Source organism: Pseudochaenichthys georgianus, chromosome 8 (genome assembly GCF_902827115.2).
Source record: "Pseudochaenichthys georgianus chromosome 8, fPseGeo1.2, whole genome shotgun sequence".
NCBI lineage: Eukaryota > Metazoa > Chordata > Actinopteri > Perciformes > Channichthyidae > Pseudochaenichthys > Pseudochaenichthys georgianus.
The window spans coordinates 13,943,843-13,956,989 of NC_047510.2; the positions used below are offsets into that span (position 1 = coordinate 13,943,843).

Sequence of the window (13,147 nt, forward strand, 5' to 3'; positions counted from 1 at the left end):
CCTCGGTTAGAGCTCCTCCAGAGAGCCTCCTCGACGCTCGATCCTCGGTCCTCGAAGTGCATTTAGAGAAATGAGATGTCCTTCATCATGGCTCGCTGAAATTCATTTCCGGGTCACTACCTGAGGACCGAGGAGTCGAGGAGTGTGTGTGTGTGTGTGTGTGTGTGTGTGTGTGTGTGTGTGTGTGTGTGTGCGTGCAACACGTTCTCACTCCCATCCCGTCACATATTGACGGACAGTCAGGGCCCCTCCCCGTCGCTATATTACGTACAGGGTACCCCTTTCCCGTCATTTTCTACGGGCAGGGCGTCCCATAGACCTTCATTGCGGACACAGCGGACCCCTTGCCCGTCAGGCTTCTACGGGCAGGGCGTCCCATGGACCTTCATAATGCCTATTTTAAGGTTCATTTGGCTTTAAAATGCGTTTTGATCTCATTTTATGCGAGTAATGAGTTTTTATTTCTGATTATTTGTGCAGTACATGTACATGATGTTTAGTTTGCTAGTTATGACGAAGATTACTTCATGAATGTGTACACATTCATGGTTGCTAAGGTGGTTGCTATGGACGCTGCAACAGCTCCCAGACCACGTGATCAACAACAATGGCTGTCCTTCGTGTTATTCTCGGTGAAAATGCCTATTTTAAGGTTCATTTGGCCATTAAAATGCGTTTTGATGTCATTGTATGCGAGTAATGAGTTTTTATTTCTGATTATATGTGCAGTACATGTACATGATGTTTAGTTTGCTAGTTATGACGAAGATTACCTTACGTCTGTGAGGAAAATACACGGGGCTCAGAGCCTCGTATTTTTAAAATCTTTTTTTCCTTCTAATTTATTATTCTTTTCAAAATAACACACTGTTATTTACTCACCAATAACACACAATTATCCTTGCTTTTATTTATTGGTTTAATTCCATAATCTCGGTCTTTTTTGGCGTTCGTCAGGAACTGAATTTAACAATAAAAATAACCGGAAACTGACGTGGGCATTTCGAGCGATTACCCAAGATTCTCAGCTACGCTGATTGGATGTTTTAGCCGCAATGCATGCTGGGGTTTGGTGTTTATATTAGATGAAATCCGGAAAACATTTGAAAAGACTAAAATAATACTTAATTCCGAGTGCTCTTGCTTTTCTCTTTGAAAGTCATCACATAACGGCATTGTAATACACGGTTCGGCTGCATTACATATTACATATATGCCGTAGTTCTTTATTTAGAGCGCCCTGATGAGAAGACCTTTGGAAAAACTGAAGAAATGCCGCCGAAACTGAATACTTGACGTGGATCATAAATATATCAACAATTAAAAAACTTCTCAATTTCTCTTCACACAATACGTCTCCTTGCAGTATCAACACTAATTCGGCTGACTTTTACATTTGATATAATTCATAGATAGGTTATATTTACACCATAACGGTGCACAGCTGATATAATAGGACTTGTAGTTTTTAAAGATATTACTGATTTGAATTGGATTGAATTTTGAATGTAAGAATGTAAATACTGAGTCTGAAATAGTATAGAAATATGCTGTAAAATTATGTGAAAGCATGAATAAAACTACACATCTTCAGATGTTGTACATACAAGTGTCTGTGTGTACCTTGTGTGCCTAGTGGTTAAAGCACGTTATTGAATTATTGTTTTTATGTGTTATATTTGATTAAAAAAATATTGAGAGTACATATACTTTCATAGGGGGAAAGTAGAAGGTCTGTGATAGAAATATAGAATATAAAAAATCAAGAAGATACTATAAGTGATCTCTTCAATAAAACAGTTTAGTGCAGGATGTACAAAGATATTAATAGGAGGAGGTGCAAAACAGACAAACGAATTAACCTTTATTTAAACATTAAATAACAGATTACGGTCTTCTTTTAAATAAGAAAAAAACGTTTCTACAGATAAATACAAAGTACTTAACGTCTAATATATTGCTTTCCTGCAATGTTAACTATGTTGAAGCACTTATTTTAACTGATATTATACATATGGATTATACTCTTATGTATGTAGATAGAATAAGAAATGTGCAGAATATGACAGTTTGATGGTGGAGGTACACACATATTGATAGATGTCTTGTAATGCACTGTTGAGGGACCTGTGACCCAAGTTTTTCATTCATTTCATAACTACACCGTAAGTTGTGTATGATATGTCAATACACCTTTAAAATCTTGAAATCTTGAAAGGGATGTGCAAAATAGCCATAATATATAGTCTTTAATTAACTATTAGTAGAGAATAACGAGTAATTAATATACTTTATTACTCGTTTCCATTAATGTCAATTGCAGATACATGTTTAGTCTTCCCAAGCACCAACTATCAAATATCTCTCCTGATTGTTGGCACTTGACAATCACCTTCCCTGAATTTTACTCAGGTCTAACTAAAGTCTGATTTAAGGGTTGTTTATATTTCACATCATTAATCAGAATCTGCAAAGTAACTCAAATAAGTGTAGTGGAGTAAAAATACCAGGTTACCCTCTGAATTGTAGTGGAGTAGAATTACAAAGTATCAATGAGCGGTCATGTGGGTATATTAATGCTATATATTGATGCTGCGCATTATGGACAGCGATTTTCACCCATTTATTAATTATATGTTTTACATTTGATAACACCAATGTGTTTAATACTGGCAACTTCTAATTGTGGGAAAACGAAAACGTTCAGTCGAGACGTCCCATAGAACATTTTGCGAAACACAATAGTGTAGTGTGTAGTTCTGGGGGGGCGTTCGATTCCAGTTTTGGATAGTCTGGCGTGGTTTCGTTCCATTTCAAACAGCTGTTTGACGCTGTAACCTTGGCGCACTGCCACTCCAACATCCAATCCCAGACCTTGAAGAGTAATCACGGGGACTGTAGTCCTAAACGATAGCTGGGGATTCTGGGTAGTGTAGTGTCTTCGGCCATCCTAAACTCAAACATTTTGACAATCGCAATGATGCTCGAAATGTCCCTTATAGGCCTACGTCTTTTTCCGGTTATTTTTATTTTGAAATTCAGTTCCTGACGAACACCAAAAAAGACCGAGATTATGGAATTAAACCAATAAATAAAAGCAAGGATAATTGTGTGTTATTGGTGAGTAAATAACAGTGTGTTATTTTGAAAAGAATAATAAATTAGAAGGAAAAAAAGATTTTAAAAATACGAGGCTCTGAGCCCCGTGTATTTTTCTCACAGACGTAAGGTAATCTTCGTCATAACTAGCAAACTAAACATCATGTACATGTACTGCACATATAATCAGAAATAAAAACTCATTACTCGCATACAATGACATCAAAACGCATTTTAATGGCCAAATGAACCTTAAAATAGGCATTTTCACCGAGAATAACACGAAGGACAGCCATTGTTGTTGATCACATGGTCTGGGAGCTGTTGCAGCGTCCATAGCAACCACCTTAGCAACCATGAATGTGTACACATTCATGAAGTAATCTTCGTCATAACTAGCAAACTAAACATCATGTACATGTACTGCACAAATAATCAGAAATAAAAACTCATTACTCGCATAAAATGAGATCAAAACGCATTTTAAAGCCAAATGAACCTTAAAATAGGCATTATGAAGGTCCATGGGACGCCCTGCCCGTAGAAGCCTGACGGGCAAGGGGTCCGCTGTGTCCGCAATGAAGGTCTATGGGACGCCCTGCCCGTAGAAAATGACGGGAAAGGGGTACCCTGTACGTAATATAGCGACGGGGAGGGGCCCTGACCGTCCGTCAATATGTGACGGGATGAGAGTGAGAACGTGTTGGTGTGTGTGTGTGTGTGTGTGTGTGTGTGTGTGTGTGTGTGTGTGTGTGTGTGTGTGTGTGTGTGTGTGTGTGTGTGTGTGTGTGTGTGTGTGTGTGTCACCCACTGCTTGACATAACAAAAGGGGAGAAAGTATAACTGAGGAAAGACGGTGGCCTCACTCGTCCTTCTCAGGCTGGAGGAGTTTTTCCGAGAAGATCCCAGAGTGTTTAAGATCTTGGTTAACAAATACAAAATGTATGCCAAATGTCTTAACACAGAATATAAAAATATAATATTAAATAAGAAAGCCAAAAAATATCCGTGGTGACGCATAAGGGTTAAATCCATCAGGCACTTGTGACTTCTAGTATTTAATATAATATTGAATGATTTTTATGTTATTTATCTTTATTGGACGTATTTCATTAAAATGTTATGTTAATATAATATATGTTATCTTATTCATTCTTAAATGGAACAACCGTCACATTTTTGTTTTTATGATTCTGATTAATAAAATATATATACCTTGTACAGGAAGCCAGGTGGATTGTGGGAAGTGGAGTCCTCTCCAGAGTCAGCCTTCTCCTGGTTGTCTGAAGCCTCTGAAGCCTCCTCTGTCTCCTGCTCCGTAGCGGGTAACAGTGGAGGTTTATCTGTGCAGTGGAAGGAGACTCGAGGAGTGGGAACAGGTGGAGCTTTGGGTTTCCCCATCTCTTTTGAGGATGGTGCCTCACTCACTACTTCCTCCTCCACTTCCTCTTAATCCTTCTCCTCCTGTAGTTCACTTTCTGCAGCATCACAGGGTTCAGACACTTCTTGATTGGCAGCCTCTGATTTCGGCACCCCGACCCCAGAGTCATCGGACTGGTTTTCAGCGAGTTCGTCTTCCACCTCCACTTCCACCTCCTCTTGATTCAGACTCTCTGTTTCCTCCTGCTCACACACCGACTGCCTCTGAGGAGAGTTGCTGCCGCTGAAGCTGAACTCAGAGTCCGACGAGTCTTTGGACGACGACGCGGCGTTTTCCTCCGATCCCTGGACGGTGTCTTTTCCATTTTCTCCATCTGCTGTATGGAGGGAGACGTGGTCCGTGGGGAAGGCTGTGTTGCAGGGGATGGGGTTGGAGATAACCAGAGACTTCCTCTTCTTGGCCTTGCTTGTACTGCTATTTGAAGAAAATAAAACATAGTTGGACCTTTTTTTAAGCATTCAAGGTTAATTTTAGCATATTTAAAAGGTCACCTATTATACTGTTTTTCATCAATATATTATAGCTCTCATATATATACAGAACATGTCTCTGAAGTATTTGTCTGAAACCCCAAACAGATCATTGCAGCATTACCCATAATCCCCTCTGTTTCAGCCCTGTTTCCAAAGTGCTGATTCTCTGTCTGTTGCTTTAGATGAAAATAAGGAGCCCCTCCCCACGCCCCTCTGAGAGACATTTGGTTACAAAGAACACGATGGTGCTCTAGGAGGAGATTCAGGTGATAGGGGGGGGGGGGGTTACCTTGGTTGCTGATTGGCTAATGGTTACACAAGACAGCACATCGTTATGACATCATCAAGTGACCAAAATCTGATCAGCTCATTTTCAGACAGGTTTTTATAGAAATGGATCAAAAAGAGAGAGAATCTTTGTTCCTGAAACTTTCAGAGTCTCTTTCCACAGAGGGGACACATGTTGATGTAGAAGAGACATGAAGAAGAGGGGACACATGTTGATGTAGAAGAGACATGAAGAAGAGGGGACACATGTTGATGTAGAAGAGACATGAAGAAGAGGGGACACATGTTGATGTAGAAGAGACATGAAGAAGAGGGGACACATGTTGGTGTAGAGGAGACATGAAGAAGAGGGGACACATGTTGATGTAGAAGAGACATGGAGAAGAGGGGACACATGTTGATGTAGAAGAGACATGAAGAAGAGGGGACACATGTTGATGTAGAAGAGACATGAAGAAGAGGGGACACATGTTGATATAGAAGAGACATGAAGAAGAGGGGACACATGTTGATGTAGAAGAGACATGAAGAAGTGGATTTTGCATAATAGGTGACCTTTAAAAGCATTCAAGGTTAATTTTAGATTTTTTATGAACACCAAGGATTATTTAACATGTTGTTGTCTGTGAAAAGTGTACATATGTACATTTGATTCAATGTAATCTAAGTAGTGCCTTCTCATTGCTGCTTTTATTTATTGTGCCCATTTCTTTGACTGCATTGAGAGACGCCTACGAAATGTTGTATGAGGACAATAAAGCTATTCTGCCTTTTATAAATACACCTGTAAATTGCAACAGTACTCCATTATTATGAAAACACAGTAGCAGAAAGGCAGCACGATGAATGCAAGTTATTTACCAGTAAATACATTCGTGTTGGGAACACCTTAATAACCCCAGCCTCACCTGTGCAGACCCTTGATGATGAAAGCTTTCCCTGAGTGTTGAGTCTCCAGTTTCTTCATCACATTGTACAGCTCATGGTTCAGCTGCAACACGACATAACACACACTAACATCAATATCATTTAAACATGCAAGAGGACATCACTAGTATGACAGTGAGGACATTATGTCTTTTCTCACCACGCTCATTTCCTTGTAGAAGACGTCTCTCAGGTTGGATATATTTTTGGAACACCGTCACATAGCAACCTATCCGGCTACAGACACAAAAATAGCTCTCAGTTCATCTTTCACTTCAATCTCATATCCCTTCTGAGTAAAACATCAAGAGGTCATAATGCACGTTCTGTAAAATGTGTCTTTGAAGACATTTTGCTGTAAATCTTACAGGCCTGACTTTCACATTTACATACAGTATCTAATTCTAACGCATGCGTTTTCGAGAGACTGAGAGCAAACTGAAACATATTTTCTTCTGGTGATAAATGTTTCATGTTGGATTTAATAAGTGTTTTCCTATTTGCTTATGACTTAAGAACAGATTAAAAAAGTGCTCATTTTGGCCACAAGAGGCTGAAGACAGACACCGCCTCGTTTTATCCGGACTTAAAGCCTTCATGTTTTGTTTATTTATATGAGTTTTACTTTCTCCATACACTCCAAACGCAATATCATTTCTACAATATATAGTGTATTAGCAAGTTAGGCAGTGTTTATACAGCCTTTTGACAACAACAGACCAGGCCCGGCTCCAGGATGAAATGACTGAGGGGGCTGTTAAAAAATCAGAGGGGGCGATTTTTTTTTCACAACAACGAAAAATACTGACAATGTAATGAATTGACACACCGAGCTTTTTTCCTTCTCACTGCTCTACAATCTCTTTGCTTCTTTATTTTTATTCTGGATGTACCCCTCTCATTCTGTTATTTTCCTCTGATCTTTAATAACAGATAGTTGATAGATAGATGGCTGCACTTTGGTTAACAGACTAACATTGATTTCCTCAATTTATAAATGGACAGGCTCTGTAATTATACCATAACCTTTTCTCCTCTATCCCTTAACTCGTCTTCCTATACAGATGTACTTACCTCTAGTCAGGTCAGGATTAAAGAAACATTAATCTGGTTGATTTTTAATTTTCAGGATTGAATGTTCAAATCAAGGCCTAAAACCTGGCATTTCATAAGAAAGTGACTAATATATAAACCAAATGTAATATTGGATCAAATACTACACCAAATGGACAGACACAGATTAAAAATAAAAATAAAGTCCCCTGGTTTGTCTCTAGAGTCTAACTGCCATGAGAAAAATCAAATCAAAAAATCCGTCACTAGATGTCGCTCATTGTACCAATACGGTTGATATAATACATAACATATTATTATTATAGTAAAAGGGCTCGCTTTGGCAAAATCCTGATCCATACAGGCAGCCCTAAATAATAACAAGTAACCATCATGTGTGGTGCTATCTGTAGTTGTCTGTCTTGTTTTTTGTTGATGTCATTGTTTTCACCAGGGCCGGCCCTTGGCATAGGCAGTATAGGCGAATGCTAAGGGTGCATCAACCCATCGGGGGCGGCGAAAATTGGGGAGAAAAATTACATCATGTATTTTTTAGCTGCCCGGATTATAACAGACAAAGTCTCATTCTGAAAACTTCACTGGAACAATATAACATCAAGGACATGGATTTCAAGTCAATATACGAAAGTAAATCAAGAAATGAAGTAAACAAGCTGATCTTCAAGTTCCTCAAAAACACTGGTCTGAGGACAAGGATTTAATATGAACATTTAATAAATCAACAGTAGGTGGCGATATATGCTCCAAGTGGAAGCGATTCGCCATTAAACAAAAAAGAAGAAGAAGAAGAAGTAGTAGAAGAAGAAATACGCTAACGTTACAAACAGGCACAACACTGTTACTCTGTTTTTACTGACATGTAACATTTGATTTGACCTTGCTCTATTTTTTTTAACGCACGTTCAAAAACGGGAACATTTTTGGGAGTTTCAACCGGGTACCGGCCACCGAAAACGGGGACTCTGCCCGGAAAACGGGGACGTTTTGGTCACCCATCCGACTGTGTTTACAGCTAGCACACACGCTAACATTAAGACTACAAGCTCACTTGGGGTTGAGGCTTTTTTTAAATGTTGCTCGACTGCCTGCCCACATATTTCTCTATCACCCAACATGTCACCTTCCCCACCCATGAGAAAGGACACATTCTTGATCTCGTCTGCTCTACCAACCTCCCAGTGATTGACCTCCACCCTTGCCCATTTCCCCTCTCCGACCACAAACTCATACAATTCACCATTGCCCCCCCCACCCGAAACCCCTGCCCACCCAGAAACATCACCTTCCGTAATCTCCACTCCATTGACCATAACAGACCCGGCGCCAGAACAAATCTAAAGGGAGGGCATATGATTTTCATGGGAGGGCACACAACACCATCACGTGCTGCGGGCCTGCGGCACAATATCAAACAGCAAGGCCAACAGCATTGCGCAAAGACGCACACTTATCGCAAATACATACACAAATAAAGGGCAACATAGAAACCACTTTTGAAACATTGTGTGCGTGGCAGCACAAACACTGGTAAATCACGAGCAAGGCACACTGGTTAAGGATGGCAGCTTCCTCATCGTTGCACTCGGAGAGAAATAGTAGAGACGGAGACGATGAACTGCTGTTAGCTCTATTATGGCATTGTGCATGTCGTGAGAGGTGTATGTTGCTGTGTGGGGAATGCTTTCCATTATTTTGGCCAACTCTGCATCTTTGTACTGCAGTGTATACTGTCTACAGGGGAAACAAAAGGCTGCGTCTGCTTTTAACGAATCTTCAAGCCATGGTCTGTTGTACCATGCATCGGCAAAAGTGCGCTTCTTTCCTGAAAACAATCTCCCTGATGACGATCCAGTTTCACCTGGTTGGGTTTATTAACCCCAAGATCATCTGGGGCTGTTGGTCTTTGAGCGGTTGCTGGCCCAATAGTACCTGTTGATGTGCTACAAGGTAGGGTCTGTAGTGGAGGCACCGGCACGGAGGAGGAGGAGGATGCTGGCGGGTGTGGTACATGGTGTGGCAACGCAGGTGGTGATGGTAGGGGCACACGGAGCTGTGCCTCGGAGGACAGCGTTGGTGGCGGCCGCCTTGATGAGTCAAAGCTTGGGCTCGCTAACTCAGCCCCGGGGTTTGCCGAGGTCAAGCTTGTGACATTAAGGCGTGCTGCTGCAACGGCAGATGCAGGGGGGTCGCCAGCAGCTGCAGTTCTTTCATCTCGCTATTTCGTTTGAATAAATCCTTAGAACCTTTTGAGCCAATTTCTGATGTCCATTGTGTAATTCAAACATAAATGGGAGTCTACAGAATGCACAATAAACAATAAACAAATCCAGAATAGGCGGCAGAGTGTGACGCTGTGATTGGTCTAAATGTGGACGAATCACAAATCACAACAGACACATGAATTTATTTGACGTAGCCTGCGATTTTTTTGTTTTAGTTACTATCTGACATCACATACATCGTAGCATAAAAGTTCACAGTTTATTTATAACATTTAAATTTTTCTAAATAATAAAAATCGTGTTTGTTGGGGGAGGGCAAGAATGTCAAATGGGAGGGCCCTCCCTGGCCCTCCCACAGCGCCGGGCATGGACCATAACCATCTCTCCGAACTGCTATCGTCTAATCTCCCCCTGGACGCAACCCTCAGCTCACCTGATGATCTGCTCAACCACCTCAACTCCACCCTACTCACCTCCCTCAACACTTTAGCCCCCCTCAAAAATAAAACTGTCAAGACCTCCTCATCCTGGTTCACACCCACACTGCGTAAAATGAAGCAGCGAGGCCGCCAACTTGAACGTCTTTCAAATAAATCATCCCTCACAGTCCATTACATAAGCTACAAACTCCATCTCAATGCATACAAAGATGCTCTTATTGCCGCTAAATCTGCCTACCTATCCAACATCTTCACTGACCCCTCCCGTAACCCCAGGACCCTCTTCTCCACAGTTAACAAGCTCTTCAAACCCCATGCTGATAACCTCCCTACTTCTACTTCCGCTACTTACAGCTCATTCCTCCACTTTTTCGCAGACAAAATTAACGCCATTAACCACTCCTTCTCAACTCCATCTGATATACAAGCATCTCCCCCAACCTCCACCGCTACCATTTCTCCCCCCATCTCCCTTGACCTCCTGACTCCTCCTCCCCAGCGCCGCCTCTCCCAGTTCAACCTGGTTACCCCACTTGAAATACTCCATCTGATCGGTTCCTCAAATCCCACAACCTGCTCGCTTGACCCTCTACCCACTCCTCTCCTGAAGTCCTGCCTCCCCGTCCTCTGCCCCTATCTTGCTAACCTTTTCAACTCCTCGCTGTCCCATGGAACCATCCCCTCTGCTTTCAAAACTGCTGCCGTTACTCCAATCCTCAAAAAACCTGGTCTTGATCCCTCCTCCCTCACTAATTACCGCCCCATCTCCAACCTACCATTCCTCTCAAAAACGTTTGAACGCATTGTAGCCAAACAAATTCACTGCCATCTCCAAACCAACCAGCTTTATGAACCCCTTCAGTCTGGATTTCGTCCTCACCACAGTACAGAAACTGCACTCGTCAAAGTCCTCAATGACCTCCTCACCTCTGCTGACACTGGTTCCCTCAATATTCTCATCCTCCTCGACCTGAGTGCAGCCTTCGATACCGTGAGCCACAACATCCTGCTCACCCGACTCAGGGACATTGGTACTTCATCTCCCTCCCAAACCACTCCTCTGCCACAGCTTCAGTTATCCAAGGCATTCCTCAAGGATCAGTACTTGGCCCCCTCCTCTTCATCTTTTACATCCTCCCCCTCGGTCAGATACTCCGCCACTTCAAGATCCCTGCCTTATCTTTCTTACAGTGCAGACGCTTTTCTGCTTGCTCCTGCCTCTGCTTACGTTTTATGCTGATTTTCCTATTCTTATTCTCTGAAAACTTCGAGCAGCGCCTCCTGGACATTAACCGATCACTGGGACAGTTCATCTTCGTAAATAGACGGAGGTTTTCAGCCATATTTCAACATTTTTACGACGACCCCAGTCTTACAGTAGCGTGGCCTAGCACCAGCTAAAGCCTGGTAGGCTACTGCATGCTATTTAGCTTAAGCTAGTTGGTAGAAAAATGCCTCCGTTCTCTACAGATGACTTCCACAAACTTCTACAGAAGATAGTTGTGCTGGAAATGAAAATGCAACGGTTGGAAGTTAACGTGGAAGTGAATGGACTATGTTGTGGGAATGACACCACTTTACCAGTGTTGCAAAATAGTGGAAAAGGGTATGCTAACTCACAGCTAGTTAGCAGCTACAAGGATTCCAAGGAACAGGAGGGCTGTGTACCGGGTAATAAATCTACAAGTGGTAGTCCTCCCTGGAACTCTCTGGGTGCAAAGCCGAAGAGTAAATCATTTCCATGGGATTTGGGAGGACGGATAACAGGCAGAGCCCAACACTCAGAAATATGTGATGCGACCGGCTGGCCTGCATTGTTATCACCCAGGAAGAGTGCCTCTTCAACCCCTAAACAGCAGTGGACAGCTGCTAAAGGGAGAATTACAAAAAATCCTCCTAAACCACCAAGTGTGCCAATCCAGAACAGATACGCTCCGCTGACCGAGAACCGGAGATCCCTTTCTGATGACCTGGATAACCCGTCCTCTTCACACAGCAGGGTAAGGACCAATAGCTACTCCAAAAGTAAAAGGCTAGAGGGAAAGCTAACGACTGGGCCTGAAACTCTGATTGTGGGTGACTCTGCTGTAAGAGATGTAAAAGGTCTGTGTAGTAAGAACAACATCAAAGTACTCTGTTTTCCCAAGGATACGGTCTCTGACTTGGCTGAGAAGATCCTGCATATTGGGGCTGAACATCCGACTGTGAAGAATGTGGTTCTGCACATTGGAACAAATGATGTTGTGAAACAAGAGTCAGAAGTGCTGAAAAAAGACTTTAAATGTCTGTTGGAAACTGCCAGCTCTCTAAATGCAGAGGTGTTCATCAGTGGCCCTCTACCGCCAGTCAGAAGAGGAGTGGAGAGATTCAGCAGATTGTTTGCACTGAACACCTGGCTTTCAACTGCCTGTACTGACCATTCTGTGCATTTTATTGACAATTTTAACTTTTTCTGGGATCGCAGACATCTTTTCAAGGCAAATGGAGTTTGCCTGAACAAGTCAGGAGTGAAATTGTTTATCTCTAACATATTCAACTGCCTGCGTCATCAATCTGTTCCCTCTGCCAAGGACAAGCGGCAAGAGGAATCAAAACAGGAGATAGACACAACACATCGCGCAGAAAACCCTGAAGAAGTATCACTGCACCCGCCTGAGGAATGTTCTGATTATGGGAGACCTATGAAACACACGGAGGAGTCCCCACCGCCCGTCACCCCCCCCCCCTATCAACGCCTTTGATACTCCGTTCACCCTTTCACCCACGCCCACCATCCTGGAGATCGTTGAACACATGAAGGAGATACAGAGGGCTGGCACCGATTCCTTCCTGGATTTCAAAGACCAAACTAAGGCGTTACGCAGGGCTGGCAGCATGTCCTTTACCCCCCGCATAAGAAAGGGGGTGGAGTTGCTATTCTGTTCAATGATTCCCTTCAATGCAGGAAGACATCGTATGGAAACTTTGATTCTTTTGAATATGTGGCCCTTCAGCTGAAATGCTCCTCTCGAGCTCTGTTCCTAAATATCTATAGGCCACCCAAATACTGTGCAAGCTTTTTTGATGACTTTACTGAACTGCTGTCTATAGTGTGTATTGACTTTGACCGTCTAGTCATTGTTGGTGATTTTAACATCCATGTTGACAACCCCCAGGACAGAGGGGCTAAAGAACTGTTTTGTG

The 13,147-nt window shown here is 42.4% G+C and overlaps 1 protein-coding gene across 2 annotated transcripts; it reads right to left on the minus strand.

The window, feature by feature from the left end:
• Positions 1-4,314: 4,314 nt before the first annotated feature.
• LOC117451679 (bridging integrator 2-like) lies at positions 4,315-6,467 on the minus strand. Of its 2 annotated transcripts, none has more exons than XM_071203996.1 (3): positions 6,389-6,467; positions 6,210-6,292; positions 4,315-4,951 (listed from the first exon to the last, which is right to left on the minus strand). In XM_071203996.1, the coding sequence occupies exons 1-3, from the start codon at positions 6,395-6,397 to the stop codon at positions 4,549-4,551; spliced, it is 495 nt and encodes a 164-aa protein (XP_071060097.1). In that variant the 5' UTR covers positions 6,398-6,467; the 3' UTR covers positions 4,315-4,548. The 2 variants fall into 2 exon arrangements, with proteins under 2 accessions (XP_071060097.1, XP_071060096.1); XM_071203995.1 differs by having other exon boundaries at positions 4,315-4,954.
• Between the last annotated feature and the right edge of the window lie 6,680 nt (positions 6,468-13,147).